This window comes from Arachis hypogaea, chromosome 16 (genome assembly GCF_003086295.3).
Source record: "Arachis hypogaea cultivar Tifrunner chromosome 16, arahy.Tifrunner.gnm2.J5K5, whole genome shotgun sequence".
Lineage (NCBI taxonomy): Eukaryota > Viridiplantae > Streptophyta > Magnoliopsida > Fabales > Fabaceae > Arachis > Arachis hypogaea.
The window spans coordinates 121,725,252-121,740,664 of NC_092051.1; the positions used below are offsets into that span (position 1 = coordinate 121,725,252).

The 15,413-nt window shown below is 38.3% G+C and overlaps 2 protein-coding genes and 1 non-coding gene across 3 annotated transcripts; all 3 read left to right on the top strand.

Moving 5' to 3' along the window:
* Positions 1 to 495: 495 nt before the first annotated feature.
* LOC112754801 (uncharacterized) lies at positions 496 to 2,406 on the top strand. Its single transcript, XM_025802576.2, has 2 exons — positions 496 to 1,254; positions 2,108 to 2,406. Exon 1 carries the CDS (start codon positions 822 to 824, stop codon positions 1,206 to 1,208), a length of 387 nt encoding a protein of 128 aa, XP_025658361.1. The 5' UTR covers positions 496 to 821; the 3' UTR covers positions 1,209 to 1,254; positions 2,108 to 2,406.
* A 4,794-nt stretch (positions 2,407 to 7,200) lies between these two features.
* Positions 7,201 to 8,537, top strand: LOC112757451 (uncharacterized). Its single transcript, XM_025806034.1, has 2 exons — positions 7,201 to 7,662; positions 7,851 to 8,537. Exons 1-2 carry the CDS (start codon positions 7,201 to 7,203, stop codon positions 8,535 to 8,537), a joined length of 1,149 nt encoding a protein of 382 aa, XP_025661819.1.
* A 5,623-nt stretch (positions 8,538 to 14,160) lies between these two features.
* LOC112761072 (small nucleolar RNA R71) lies at positions 14,161 to 14,268 on the top strand. The gene has a single exon (XR_003181483.1). It is a non-coding gene; the product is annotated as a small nucleolar RNA R71 (small nucleolar RNA).
* Positions 14,269 to 15,413: the final 1,145 nt, after the last annotated feature.

The following is a 15,413-nucleotide window of genomic DNA, read 5'->3' on the forward strand; positions in this document are numbered from 1 at the left end:
CTGTCTCAACGTTAATCACCTGACACTTGTTTGCTTTATGAGAGATTCTATAGCCTCATATTCTCTTAATCAATTTATTCGGAATTCGTTTCTCAATTCATTATCTTTCGAGTTGTATAGAGAAAAATAAAAATATATAATAAGTTCTAGATAATAATATTAAAAGTATATATTAAATTCTAGATAATATTAATACCACACAGTTTATACAATTGATTATATAAAAATATATCAACATTCAAAACAATTTATATGCGGAGGACGTGTCACCACATCACATGTAGTCTAAATTCATCATAATGGTAAGAAAGCTACATTTTTATCTTAAAGAAAAATTAGATCAAATAATACATATATATAGTTAAAACTACTGTTTTGATTTTAAAAATTTTAAATAATTTAATCACTTAATTATATTATCTTTAAAAATAAAGACGAAATTATTATTTTATATTTTTATTTAATATTTAATCAACAATTATTGAATAAGATAGTAGATAAACAAAGCTAATATAAGAAAACACTTTAAGAAAAGTATACAAAGAAATTAATTCTCAATTTTTTTTCTTTTATAAGCATTAGTGGCAGGACACTATACTATTATTAGCATATACGTACACGTAGACACTCGAGATATTTCCTCATAAATCAAGTGGTCCACATTTATCCCATTATCCACTAAATTAATAACAGTACTTCAACTTTCTCTGCCTATAAATACGATCCATTCCTTCACCAAACAACAGATCAAAACAGAGTGTGTGTCACAAAGAAACAAACAAAAACTTGATCAGAGAAGAGAAAAGAGAAAAACAAACAAGATGTCAGGAATCATGCACAAGATCGAGGAGACCCTCCACATGGGAGGGAACAAGAAAGATCAGGAGCACAAGGGAGAGAGCCATGGCAGCGATCAGTACAAGCAGGGAGAGCACCACCAACAGCAGCAGCACTACGGTGGTGGTGGTGTTGGTGTTGGTGGAGAGCACCATGGTAGTGGAGGAGTGTACGGAGGAGAACATGGCCACGTGCAAGAGCACCACCCAGGTGAGCAGCAGCACAAGGAGGGTCTTGTAGACAAGATCAAGGATAAGATCCACGGCGGCGACGGTGCCGAGGGTGAGAAGAAGAAGAAGAAGGATAAGAAGAAGGGCGAACATGGCCACGACCATGGCCATGACAGCAGCAGCAGCAGCGACAGTGATTAGATCTTCTCCGCCATTACTGCTTGCTGCACCTTTCTTCTATGTCAAGGTAATTAAGCTCTCTTATTTTATTTCATTATTATTTTTTAAAAAATACGGGATAAATAAATTATTTTTATAATTAAATTAAAAAAAAGTCTAGCGGTCAATACTTTACCAAAAAAATAAAAAAATAAAAAATAAAAAGTAAATAATTTTATATTATTAAATGAAATTTTATATCATTAAAAATATTAATAATAACTCATTAATAATTACAAATCATAAAATTTATTAGTAACACACTTCCTAAATTTAATTAAGATTTTTTTCTTATGCGTGTTTTTCTTTTTTTTATCTGATTTTTATTTTGTTAATAAATTATTAGATTAATTTTGTTGAATTTAGTTCTTGAAGATTAATTTTTTCTGATAAATAATTAATTAACTTTTTCTTTAATTTGTATTTTTATTTTATTTTATTTTATTTTATTTATTACTTTATTATTTAATTGCTGGTGAAAAAAGATTAGTTTTTTTAAATTTAATTTTATAATTACAACTAAAAAAAAAAAAAGCAGTAGTACAGGCCAGGACACAAGTTTCATGCCTTAAAAGAGCCGCTTTTGATATAATATATTATATAAATACGTTAATGTTTATTGACTTCTTTCACCAAAATTCCTGTAGCTCTGAAGTTACAAGGGGATAACCGCCGGATAACTCGTTCAAGTTATTATTACAAAACTTTCCTTCCATTTAATCTTTATACAATATATTAAAAGTTTTAAACCGTCACACAATATGAATGGACTTTGTTGTCTTATGTTCTAACATGTAACAGTTTAGATTTTAACACGGGATTGGATCGTATAACAATTTAATTTTTAACGCATTTTCCCTTTCTTTGTGGCTCTGTTTCAGGTGCATGGGGTCACAGTTGTGAGGGGCTTGGTTTTACACTTTCATTCTTGTGTGAACCAAAAAAAAAAAAAAATCATAATTAGTTTATTACAGTTACCTATATATGTGAGTGAAGGGAGAGTAAAAAAAAAAAAAAACCGGACAGAAATTGTGTTTTTTCTACTTTTCCTGTTGGTAATGTGAGTGTTGTAGCATATAATGTACCTCTTAGTCTCAGATTGTAAAAGCCCCACTCCCGTGGTTTTCTTTGGTTGTGTTGTCATGTATTATTATGAAATAAGGATTTCTATTATTACTTATTACTCGTTAGTTAGATTGTTGTTTATTTATTTTTCTTGCTTGTATATCCTAAAGTTTCAGCATCACATATATAGCTAGAATAGTTGACTTCGCCAGGACAAAGTGTCTTCACATGGCTCTCGAATTAAATTAATTTATTTTTAAAAAAATTGGAAATAAACAAAATCAGTTAACGTTGATGTTGAAACTGAGAATCACAGGGAGCAAGAAATAGAAGGGAGAAGAACGAGAACTCATAATTCTGAAGGGGGAGGAGGTGAAGACTTATGCACAAGTTGGTGATACCTCTTGACATCAAATGCACCTAACTAACTATTTCCACGGGTGTCTAACTAACTAACTGCTGCTGCGACTAACTATATCAGTAACAGTTGATTATGTCCAGTTTCTTTATTGATACATTATTGGTTTTCTCACATATTGCTATTGCTATTAGTATTGTGAAGATGCGTCAAAATGTGAGCGACTATCATTATAGACTAACGTGGCATCGTTGGTTATTTATAAGTTAGATCTATTTCCGGCATTCACTAAGGTTAAGGTTCAAATTCGAATGCAGTCTATTAAAAAGTGTCATATATTGCTCTTCAACCAAAGTTCCAGCGGCTTTACACTGCTCTTTGAGAAGTAAAGGTATTTTATTCCTCTTGGAAACAAAAATTCCGAGAATAAACCGAAAATATAGAGAAAAAGAATCTACAGAAAATTTTTTCTCCCATATGGAGACGTGTTTTGCAATGCGAGACATTTTGGGCCCTGAGGCCCACAATAGGATTCAATAACAATGTCCAAAACAATATTTGAATCTAGTGGGTATTCCTAAGATTATTTTGTTTCATGACGAAAATAAAAAGACTATTTTGTTTTCATCCGCTAACTAACGTAGCTGAAATAATTATAACAAAAAAGAAAAAAACTTAGCTGAAATAATTTACTTGAGAATTGAAAAATGAGAAATATTAAAAGATTATCAAAATTTATTATTTTGTGGCCGTCATTAATGTTTAAAAATAGGTGAATTCTATCATACATTTTTAATTTTAAACGGTAACTTACTCCTTATTACATGTTATAATATTAGTGGTTAAATTCGATTGATTTATCATGATTAAATTTAATCTTTTATTTGATTTAAGTTTTGATAACCCAACTAATTAATTATAATATAATTTTTTTATAATTTATAAAAATTATTAAAAAAAATTTATTTTTTCTCAAACCACATATCTATTAATCATTTTCAAAAAAAAAGTTGAAAAAAAAAAAAAAAAATTTCTAAAAACATTAAAAATTTCCAAAATATTATATCTTATAAAAAAACCTCTTATAAAGTATATTTCGTACTTACTAAAAAATCTTCTGTTACAATAAAATTTATTTTCAACTACAGCTCAATTAGAGTCGTGTATGTTGAATGAACTTACTGGATAAATAAATTGAGATATATACAAGCACATAAAATCATAGTTATCAGAACCGAACCGGTAATCAATCCGGTCATATAACCGGGTCACCAGGTTACTGGTTCAACCGGTGGGTCACTGATTTATCCGGTTAACTCAGTTATAATTAAAAAATATAAAATTATATAAATAAAATTAAACTAATGTCTTCAAACTTAAAATGCAAGTCTTTACAAACATTAATAATCTAATATTAATTCTTAAACATGACTAATAATTAAAAAAAAAAGATAATAAACTAGTCTCTAGTACAAAATATGTTCTCAATTTAAATCAACAAGAGCAAGTGAAAGATAACACAATATATGCACTTCATAGTAATTTTTCTTTTTTTTTTTTTCACAATTTCTTTACAATGACCCATCAGTCTTTCCTCTATTATTATAAACTCTTTTAGTGGTAAGATCAGGGATAGGAGTTGCTGATGATGCTTGTTCTTAAGATGGTGGCCTTTCTGATGGTGTTTGAGATTAAGATATTTTTAAAATTCTAGTAAAAGAAACCAAAAATATTTTTAGCAACAAAAGATTTACTTAAGTTAGTTTTTAAGCAACACAGCAACCACCACCGTTCCACCAAAGTTCACTAACTTTGTGATTCAACATACAGCAACTCTAAAAAAATCCAACAACAAACAACAACAGCTCTAAAAAATACAGCAACTCTAAAACAACACAGCAACAAACAACAACACTAAAAAACTAAATGCAACATCAGCAGCCACCAGATTCAAGTTCAACAATAATTCTAACTAAAGTAATAACCACCAGATTCAATAACAACTCCAAAAAATCAAATACAATAGTAATAACCACCAGATTCTATAACAATACTAACTAGTAACTAAAATATGTTCAGCTTCAAGCCTTCAACAACTCTAAAATTCAATTACAACAGTCAACAACAACCACCAGGTTCAGTATTCAACAACAATTCTAGTAAAAGACCAGGGTCAAAAACTTGAAGGGAGCTCACCTGGTTAATTGGTTTCCAGACCACGACCAAGAAGACGACCACCACCACTCGATTGACCCGAGGGAGCAGATGCAGAGATGCTGCTTGATTTCTGTCTTCTGTGAGCTTTCTGCCGTCGACGAAGAGAACGCAGGGCAGGAGCACGGACCGCGACAATGATGAGGTGAGGAGACAAGGTGAGAGACTGAGAGAGCGACGACAGGAGGCCGTGACCGTGAGAGACCGAGAGTGACGAGGTGAGCGGAGTAACGATGAGAGGGGAGAGACGATGGAGTGATGAGGTGAGGGCGAGGGTGAAGGACTGCCGAGTGCCGCCGATGAAGGAGCAGAGAGACGAGGTTGGCTGGGGGGTTCCACTAGAATCAGACTGATTTCTCATATTAGGGGCAATGGGGAAGGGGGAATAGCCATTAGGGTTTTGTTGAAAGGGAATGGGGCAACTGAAAGGTAAACGACGCAGTTTCGATTTAAAAGAAAAAAAAGAAAAAAAAAAGAAACATGACCCGGACCGGGTTGAATTAACTGGCCAGGACACCAGGTTTAACTAAAACCCACCGGGTCGAACCGGGTTCTACCGAGTCCGCTGCAAGACCGGTTCAACGAGTGACTCGACCCAGCCAGATGACCAGGTGACCGGATTTTCGGTCAAACCGACCGGATCGAGTCAGGTTTGATAACTATGCATAAAATCATAAAAATTTTTGAGAAAATAACATATTTTTAAAAATAAACTCCCTTAATTTTTTTCAATTAAATTTGAATTTCGTCAAATTTGGTGCAGGTTGCTTAGTTTTTTTTCTCCTGTTTTCAACAATTCTGAGTTTAAATTTTTTTTTTTTCAAATTGTCTTCTTATGAAGAATGAATTTTTCTTTAATAATACGAAGAAAGAAAGACAAAATAGTGTTAGAGAATTTTTTTATGTCTTTTGAATTTTTTTATTTATTTTATTTTTTGAAATTTTTTTATTGAAAATGATTAATAAATATGTGAGTTGAGAAAAAAATTACAAAATAATTAATAAATAATTTTTTATATTTGTTTTATTTTATTTTTAGAGATTTTTTTGTTTGAAATGATTAATAAATAAATATGTGATTCGAGAAAAAAATAAATTACAAAATGAGATTTTTTAAATAATTTTTATAAATTACGAAAAGAATTATACCATAATTAGTTATAGTTGGTTTATCAAAATTTAGATGTAATAAAAAGATAAATTTAACCATGACAAACTGTTGCGGCCCAGCCCGGCTGGCCCTATGACCGACCCGACCGGCACGCGCCTTTGTCGGGTCTGGGCGACCACTCCGCAGGGCACCACATGCCCGGATCTTGACCCGAGCACCTTCCCTCCTGGGAGCCAGCTCACCTGGTAACAGCTGGCAAGGGAAAGCTTTGTGGAAGGTGGGTCTGCTCATGCGGGGTCCACCTCTGACACAGTATATATAGGAAGGGCCCTACCCCTCCCTCGAGGTACGTCACCATTACTTTTTCCTCCTTACCACCTGCGCACTAGACTGACTTGAGCGTCGGAGTGTCCTTGCAGGTGGCACCCCCCTCAACTCACGAAGAACTCGAAAAGTCGGCCGCTCGCGCTATTAGTTTCTAGGATCCAGGCTGAGGTAAGGACCCATCTTCACACCCAATCAGTAATCCCAAATCGTCCGGTAACCGACCCACCGAACATTGGCGCCGTCTGTGGGAACCTTGCCGATATGGACTTTGTTTTGGTTCCTGGTTGGGCTGACGGCGGAGCCGGGCCTCGCGGGGAGGAAATGGATCCCCGAGGCAGTAGGGTAGCCGCCGGAGCTCCCGCTTGCGAGGGCACCAGATCCCCCCGTGACATCCCGAGGGACGACCTTTTGGAGGAACAGGCAGTGATAGCGCCAAGATAATACAAGAGTTGCTCCACAGGGTGTAGAACTTAAAGCGAGAAGTAGCCAACCGGAAAAGTCGTCAGCCTACTCCTAGCCAAGAGCCTTCCCGATCCACTCAAAGAGGAGAAAGGAGTCTCCGAAGAAGTCACTCCAGGCGCACTCCGAGCTCCCGGACAAAATCAGAGAGCCAGGAAAGCAGAGAGGCGCCAAGGAGACGACGAGATCCCCTGGTCTACACCCGATCACCAACAAGAGATACCGAAGAGGAAGACTGGGAAAGCGACAGAGAACGAAGAAGAAGGAGCCGACCACAACAAGAACACCGTCGAGAAAGGGCGAGGAGAAGCCGGCCTAACAGAGAGCACATCAGGGAGAGACCGAGGAGAACCCGACAACTGGTGGTCATGGGAGCGACCCCTTTCCACCACTCGATCCTCGGAGTACGACTGCCGAAGCACTTTGATAAGCCGACATATATGAGGTACGACGGTACTCAAGATCCCCAGGAACATCTAACGGCCTTCGAGGCCAGGATGAACCTGGAAGGGGTAGGCGACGAAGTAAGGTGCCGGGCTTTCCTAGTAACCTTAGCCGAGCCATCGATTCATTGGTTTAATGCCCTTTTCCAGGGCTCCATAACCACGTTTGCCGACATCAGTCGCGCCTTCTTGGCCCAGTTCACCACGTGTATCGCCAAAGCGAAACACCCGATTAATCTGCTAGGAGTGACTCAACGAACCGACGAGCTGACCAGGAAGTACCTGGACAGATTCAATGATGAGTGCCTGCAGATTGACGGCTTAATCGATTCGGTGGCCAGTTTGTTCTTAACCAATGGGCTACTAAATGCGAATTTCAGAAAACACCTTACCACCAAGCCCGTCTGGACAATGCAGGAAATTCAGAACGTAGCCAGGGAATATATCAATGATGAAGAAGTAAGTCAGGTCGTGGCAGCCAATAAACGGTAACCCGCATACTCTAATGCCCGCCCATCCGGCGGCGGGGAAAGGTCCAAGGAACACTCCAGAGACAGAGGATCGGCCAAGACTTTCAAGCCCTTTCCCCGCGTTGGGAAGTTCACCAACTGCACCCCCTAGCGGCTCCAATCGTTGAGGTCTTTCAGCAGATCGCCGACAAGGGCATCTTGTCGAAGCCCCGACAACTCAAGGACAGGACGGGAGGAAACAAGAACCTCTATTGTGATTATCACAAGGGTTATGGCCACAAGACCCAAGACTGTTTTGACCTGAAAGATGCCTTGGAGCAAGCCATTCGGGAAGGAAAATTGGCCGAGTTCTCCCACCTAATAAGGGAACCAAGGAGGAGGAACCGATCAACCGAGGACAAAAGCCAGACCATAAGGCAAAAACGGGAACCCGAGAAGGACAGTGAGCGTGGCCTCACTGTGGTAAATGAGGTGATTGGAAGGGACGTCCCTCTCAGATCGAAATCAGCTAGCAAGAAGGACATCAAGGTCTTATCTATGTCCTCTGGCCCCACGCCGACCGTCTGGAGGGTACCCTCGATATCTTTCGGCCTTGAAGATCAACGGTTTGATGAGGTTGCGGAGAACCCGCCGATGGTGATCACGGCCAGGGTGGGCACCGGCTTAGTAAGGCAGATCCTGGTGGACACAGGGGTTGACTCCAATATCATGTTCTGTAATGTATTTGATGCTTTGGGCCTAAGGGATACCGACTTGAGGGGCCACCAACACGGCGTAGTAGGCCTAGGCGATAACTTTATCAAACCAGATGGCGTAGTGTCCTCCCGGTCTCGATTGGCGGAGGCAGGGGGAAGAGGTCGTTAATGGCGGAGTTTGTTGTGTTGAGGGACTCCACGGCCTATGGTGCGCAGAAATTGTGATCGTTCATTCCTTGGTAACGGCACTGAAAACTTTATACGCACGTTCATAATCTTAGTTCTTTGACACAACTTCGCACAACTAACCAGCAAGTGCACTGGGTCGTCCAAGTAATAAACCTTATGTGAGTAAGGGTCGATCCCACGGAGATTGTCGGCTTGAAGCAAGCTATGGTCGCCTTGTAAATCTCAGTCAGACGGATTCAAATGGTTATAGAGTTTTAATAATTAAAAGATAAATAAAATATAAAATAAAGATAGAGATACTTATGTAATTCATTGGTGAGAATTTCAGATAAGCGTATGGAGTTGCTTTGTTCCTTCTGAATCTTCGCTTTCCTACTGCTTTCATCCAATCCTTCATACTCCTTTCCATGGCAAGCTTTATGCAGCGCATCACCGTTGTCAATGGCTACTTCTCGTCCTCTCAGTGAAAATGATCCAAAATGCGCTGTCACCGCATGGCTAATCATCTGTCGGTTCTCGATCCTGCTGGAATAGGATTCAGTAATCCTTTTGCCTCTGTCACTACGCCCAGCACTCGCGAGTTTGAAGCTCATCACAGCCATCCCTTTCCGGATCCTACTCGGAATACCACAGACAAGGTTTAGACTTTCCGGATCTCAAGAATGGTTGCCAATAGTTCTAGCCTATGCCACGAAGACTCTGATCTCACGATTAGAAGGCTAAGAGATACACATTCAAGCTTGTTTGCATGTAGAACGGAAGTGGTTGTCAGGCACGCGTTCATAGGTGAGAATAATCATGAGCATCACATAATCATCACATTCATCATGTTCTTGTATGCAAATGGATATCTTAGAGAAGAAATAGACTTGAATTGAATAGAAAAACAGTAGTACTTTGCATTAATTCATGAGGAACAGTAGAGCTCCACACCTTAATTTATGGTGTGTAGAAACTCTACCGTTGAAAATATATGAGTGATAATGGTCCAGGCACGGCCGAATGGCCAGCCCCCAAGTCTAAGGAAAAACGTTCCAAAGATCCATGTAAATACAATAGTAAAAAGTCCTATTTATACTAAACTAGTTACTAGGGTTTACAGAAATGAATAAATGATGCAGAAATCCACTTCCGGGCCCACTTGGTGTGTGCTTGGGCTGAGCATTGAAGCTTTCACGTGTAGAAGTCTTCCTTGGAGTTAAACGCCATTTTGTAACCTGTTTCTGGCGTTTAACTCTACTTTGCAACCTATTTCTGGTGTTTAACGCCAGAATAGGGTAGAGAGCTGGCGTTGAACGCCAGTTTGCGTCATCTAAACTCGGGCAAAATATGAACTATTATATATTTCTGGAAAGCCCTGGATGTCTACTTTCCAACGCAATTGAGAGGTTTGGGGTTTAGGGTTTAGGGTTTAGGGCAAAGTATGGACCATTTGAACTCCTGTAGCTCCAGAAAATCCACTTTGAGTGCAGGGAGGTCAGAATCCAACAGCATATGCAGTCCTTCTTCAGCCTCTGAATCAGATTTTTGCTCAAGTCCCTAAATTTCAGCCAGAAATTACATGAAATCACAGAAAAATACACAAACTCATAATAAAGTCCAGAAATGTGATTTTTATTTAAAAACTAATAAAAATATATTAAAAACTAACTAATCATACTAAAAACTATGTAAAAACAATGCCAAAAAGCGTATAAATTGTTGCTTGTCCCCAAGCAACTGAAAATCAAATAGGATGAAAAGAAGAGAATATACTATAAATTCCAAAATATCAATGAAACTTAGCTCCAATCAGATGAGCGAGACTAGTAGCTTTTTGCCTCTTGAATAGTTTTGGCATCTTACTTTATCCATTGAGGTTCAGAATGATTGGCATCTATAGGAACTTAGAATTCAGATAGTGTTATTGATTCTCCTAGTTCAGTATGTTGATTCTTGAACACAGATACTTTATGAGTCTTGGCCGTGGCCCTAAGCACTCTGTTTTCCAGTTATTACCACCGGATACATAAATGCCACAGACACATAATTGGGTGAACCTTTTTAGATTGTGACTTAGCTTTGCTAAAGCCCCCAATTAGAGGTGTCCATGGTTCTTAAGCACACTCTTCTTTTTGCTTTGGACATCGACTTTAACCGCTTAGTCTCAAGTTTTCACTTGACACCTTCACGCCACAAGCACATGGTTAGGGACAACTTGGTTTAGCCACTTAGGCCAGGATTTTATTCCTTTAGGTCCTCCTATCCACTGATGCTCAAAGTCTTGGATCCTTTCTATTACCCTTGCCTTTTGGTTTTAAGGGCTATTGGCTTTTTGCTCTTGCCTTTTGGTTTAAAGAGCTTTTGCCTTTTTCTACTTGCTTTTTTTTTCTTTCTCTTTCTTTTTTTTGCCCCTTTTCTTTTCTTCTTTTTTTTCGCAAGCTTTTGTATTCACTGCTTTTTCTTGCCTCAAGAATCATTTTTATGATTTTTCAGATTATCGAATAACATGTCTCCTTTTTCATCATTCTTTCAAGAGCCAACATATTTAACATTCATAAACCACAATATCAAAAGACATATGCACTGTTCAAGCATTCATTCAGAAAATAAAAAGTATTGTCACCACATCAGAATAATTAAACTAGTTTCAAGGATGAATTCGAAACCATGTACTTCTTGTTCTTTTGTAATTAAAACATTTTTCATTTAAGAGAGGTGATGGATTCATAGGACATTCATAACTTTAAGGCCTAGACACTTAAATACTAATGATCATGTAATAAGACACAAACATAAACATAAAGTATAGTAAACGAAAAGCAGGAAAATAAGAACAAGGAGATTAAAGAATGGGTCCACCTTAGTGAGGGTGACGTCTTCCTCTTTTTGAAGAACCAATGGTGCTCTTGAGCTCCTCTATGTCTCTTCCTTGCCTTTGTTGCTCCTCCCTCATAGCTCTTTGATGCTCCTATCCTTAGTTGCTCCCAATAGTTGTGTGGAGGAAAATGTATCCCTTGAGGCATCTCAGGAATTTCTTGGTGAGGGAATTCCTCATGCTCTTGTTGAGGTCCATGAGTGGGCTCTCTTGTTGTGCAGTCAAATGCTCTACTACTGAGCTATGGATCCTTGAGATGAATCTCTCCATCTCCCATGACTCAGAGGTGGAAGCACTTGCCTTCCCTTTCTCTGGCCTTAGGTGCCATAAATGGTTATGGAAAAATAAAAAGCAATGCTTTTACCACACCAAACTTAGAAGGTTTGCTCGTCCTTGAGGAAAAGAAGAAAGAAGTGAGTAGAAGAAGAAGAAAATGGAGGAGATTGAGGTGTGTGAATGGTTTGAATTTGAGTGGGTAGGTGTAGGTGGGTGGTATGATGGTTTTGGAGGAGTAATGGAGGTTATTTTGGGGAAGAGTGTTATGGAGAGGTGTGAAGAGGAGAGAAGAAGAGGTGGGGTAGGTGGGGATCCTGTGGGATCCACAGATCCTGAGGGGATCCTGTGGGGTCCACAGATCCAGTGGGGTCAAGGACTTAACATCCCTGCTCCAATTAGGCGTGCAAAACGCCCTTATAGTGCATGTCTGGCGTTAAACACCAGCTTGCTGCTTGTTTCTGGCGTTTAACGCCACTTCCATGCTCTGTTTTGGCGTTAAACGCCAGTCTGGTGCTTGTTTCTGGCGTTTAACGCCAGCTTGATGCTTTTTTCTGGCGTTAAACTCCAGTTTAATGCTTCTTACTGGCGTTTAAACGCCAATAAGTTCTTCCTCCAGGGTGAGCTATTTTTAATATTGTTTTTCATTCTATTTTTGATTTTTCAGTAGTTTTTGTGACTCCACATGATCATCAACCTAAAAAAAATATAAAATAACAATAGAAAATAAATAGATATAATTAAATAACATTGGGTTGCCTCCCAACAAGCGCTTCTTTAATGTCAATAGCTTGATAGTCAGCTCTCATGGAGCCTCACAGATATTCAGAGCATTGTTGGAACCTCCCAACACCAAACTTAGAGTTTGGTTGTGGCCTCCCAACACCAAACTTAGAGTTTGACTGTGGGGCTTTGGTTGACTCTGCAGTGAGAGAAGCTTTTCATGCTTACTCTCCATGGTTACAGAAGGAGATCCTTGAATTTTAAACACAAGGTTGTCCTCATTCAGTTGAAGGACCAATTCTCCTCTGTCCACATCAATCACAGCTCTTGCTGTGGCTAGGAAGGGTCTTCCAAGGATGATGGATTCATCCTCATCCTTCCCAGTCTCTAGGATTATGAAATCAGCAGGGATGTAAGGCCTTCAACCTTTACTAGCACGTCCTCTACTAGTCCATAAGCCTGTTTTCTTGAGTTGTCTGCCATCTCTAATGAGATTCTGGCAGCTTACACCTCAAAGATCCCAAGTTTCTCCATTACAGAGAGTGTCATTAAGTTTATTCCTGACCCCAGGTCATACAGAGCCTTCTCAAAGGTCATGGTGCCTATGTTACAGGGAATTAGGAATTTACCAGGATCCTATTTCTTTTGAGGTAGAGTTTGCTGAACCAAGGCATTTAGTTCCTTGATGAGCAATGGAGGTTCATCCTCCCAAGTCTCATTACCAAATAATTTATCATTCAGCTTCATGATTGCTCCTAAATATTGAGCAACTTGCTCTTCAGCAATGTCTTCATCTTCTTCAGAAGATGAATAGTCATCAGGGCTCATGAATGGTAAAAGGAGGTTAAATGGAATCTCTATGGTCTCTAGATGAGTCTCAGATTCCTTTGGTTCCTCAAAGGGAAACTCCTTATTGGTCAGTGAATGTCCCAGGAGGTCTTCCTCAATAGGATCCACGTCCCCCTCCTCCCTTGTAGGTTCGGCCATGATGGTTAAATCAATAGCCTTGCACTCTCGCTTTGGATTTTTTTCTGTATTGCTTGGGAGAGTACTAGGAGGAGTTTCAGTGACTCTTTTACTCAGCTGGCCCACTTGTGCCTCCAAATTTCTTATGGAGGACCTTGTTTCATTCTTGAAACTTAGAATGGCCTTAGATAGATCAGAGACTATATTTGCTAAGCTAGATGTATTCTGCTCAGAATTCTCTGTCTGTTGCTGAGTAGATGATAGAAAAGGATTGCTATTGCTAAACCTGTTTCTTCCACCATTATTAAAGCCTTGTTGAGACTTTTGTTGATCCTTCCATGAGAAATTTGGATGATTTCTCCATGAGGGATTATAGGTATTTTCATAGGATTCCCCCCATGTAATTCACCTCTGCTATTGCAGGGTTCTCAGGATCATAAGCTTCTTCTTCAGAAGATGCCTCTTGAGTACTGTTGGATGCAGCTTGCAATCCATTTAGACTCTGAGAAATCATATTGACTTGCTGGGTCAATATTTTATTCTGAGCCAATATGGCATTCAGAGTATCAATTTCAAGAACTCCCTTCCTCTGAGGCATCCCATTACTCACATGATTCCTTTCAGAAGTGTACATGAACTGGTTATTTGCAACCATGTCAATGAGTTCTTGAGCTTCTGCAGGCGTTTTCTTTAGGTGAATAGATCCACCTGCAGAATGGTCCAATGACATCTTTGATAATTCAGACAAACCATCATAGAATATATCCAAGATGGTCCATTCTGAAAGCATGTCAGAAGGACACTTTTTGGTCAGTTGCTTATATCTCTCCCAAGCTTCATAGAGGGATTCACCTTCTTTCTGTTTGAAGGTTTGAACATCCACTCTAAGTTTGCTAAGCTTTTGAGGAGGAAAGAACTTGGCTAAGAAAGCTGTGACCAGCTTATCCCAAGAGTTCAGGCTATCTTTAGGTTGAAAGTCCAACCATATTCTAGCTCTGTCTCTTATAGCAAACGGGAAAAGCATAAGCCTGTAGACCTCGGAGTCAACCCCATTGGTCTTAACAGTATCACAGATCTGCAAGAATTCAGTTAAGAACTGAAAAGGATCTTCTGATGGAAGTCCATGAAACTTGCAGTTTTGTTGCATCAGAGAAACTAATTGAGGCTTTAGCTCAAAATTGTTTGCTCCAATGGCAGTGATTGAGATGCTCCTTCCATGTAAATTGGAATTTGGTGCAGTAAAGTCACCAAGCATCTTCCTTGCATTGTTATTATTTTCGGCCATGTCTCCTTCTTTTTCAAAAATTTCTGTCAGATTTTCTCCAGAGAGTTGTGCTTTAGCTTCCCTTAGCTTCCTCTTCAGAGTCCTTTCAGGTTCAGGATCAACTTCAACAAGAATGTTCTTATCCTTGTTCCTGCTTATATGAAAAAGAAGAAAACAGAAAAGAAAATATGGAATCCTCTATGTCACAGTATAGAGATTCCTTTATGTGAGTAGAAGAAGAAAGGAATAGAAGAAGAGAAATTCGAATACCAAGAGAAAGAGAGGGTTCGAATTTCGAGATGAAGAGAAGTGTTAGTAAATAAATAAATAATTAGAAGGAGATGAGAGAGGGAAGAATTCGAAAATTAAATAAAATAAAAAAATATTTTTATTTTTAATTTTAATTTAAAATTAAAATTCAAAAATAAAAAAAATGAAATTAAATTAAAATCTAAATCAATTAGTTAATTAAAAAGGAATTTTGAAAAAGAGGAAGGTGATTTTCGAAAATTAGAGAGAGAATTAGTTAGGTAGTTTTGAAAAAGATATGATTGAAATAATAAACTTTTAAAATCAAACAAAAAGTCAAGTAGTTATTTGAAAAAGATTTGAAAATCAATTTTTGAAAAGATAAGAAGTTAGGAAAGAAGTTAGAAAAGATTTTAAAATTGATTTTGAAAAAGATGTGATTGAAACTTATTTTGAAAAAGATTTGAAAAAGAAATTTAAAAAGATTTTATTTTGAAAATTAAAGTTGATTACTTGACTAACAA

Coding starts and splice junctions, on each gene's coding strand:
- LOC112754801 (XM_025802576.2), top strand. CDS start 822: ATGTCAGGAATCATGCACAAGATCGAGGAGACCCTCCACATGGGAGGG.
- LOC112757451 (XM_025806034.1), top strand. CDS start 7,201: ATGAGGTACGACGGTACTCAAGATCCCCAGGAACATCTAACGGCCTTC. Junction 7,663..7,850: donor AATATATCAATGATGAAGAA/GTAAGTCAGGTC, acceptor GAGGTCTTTCAG/CAGATCGCCGACAAGGGCAT.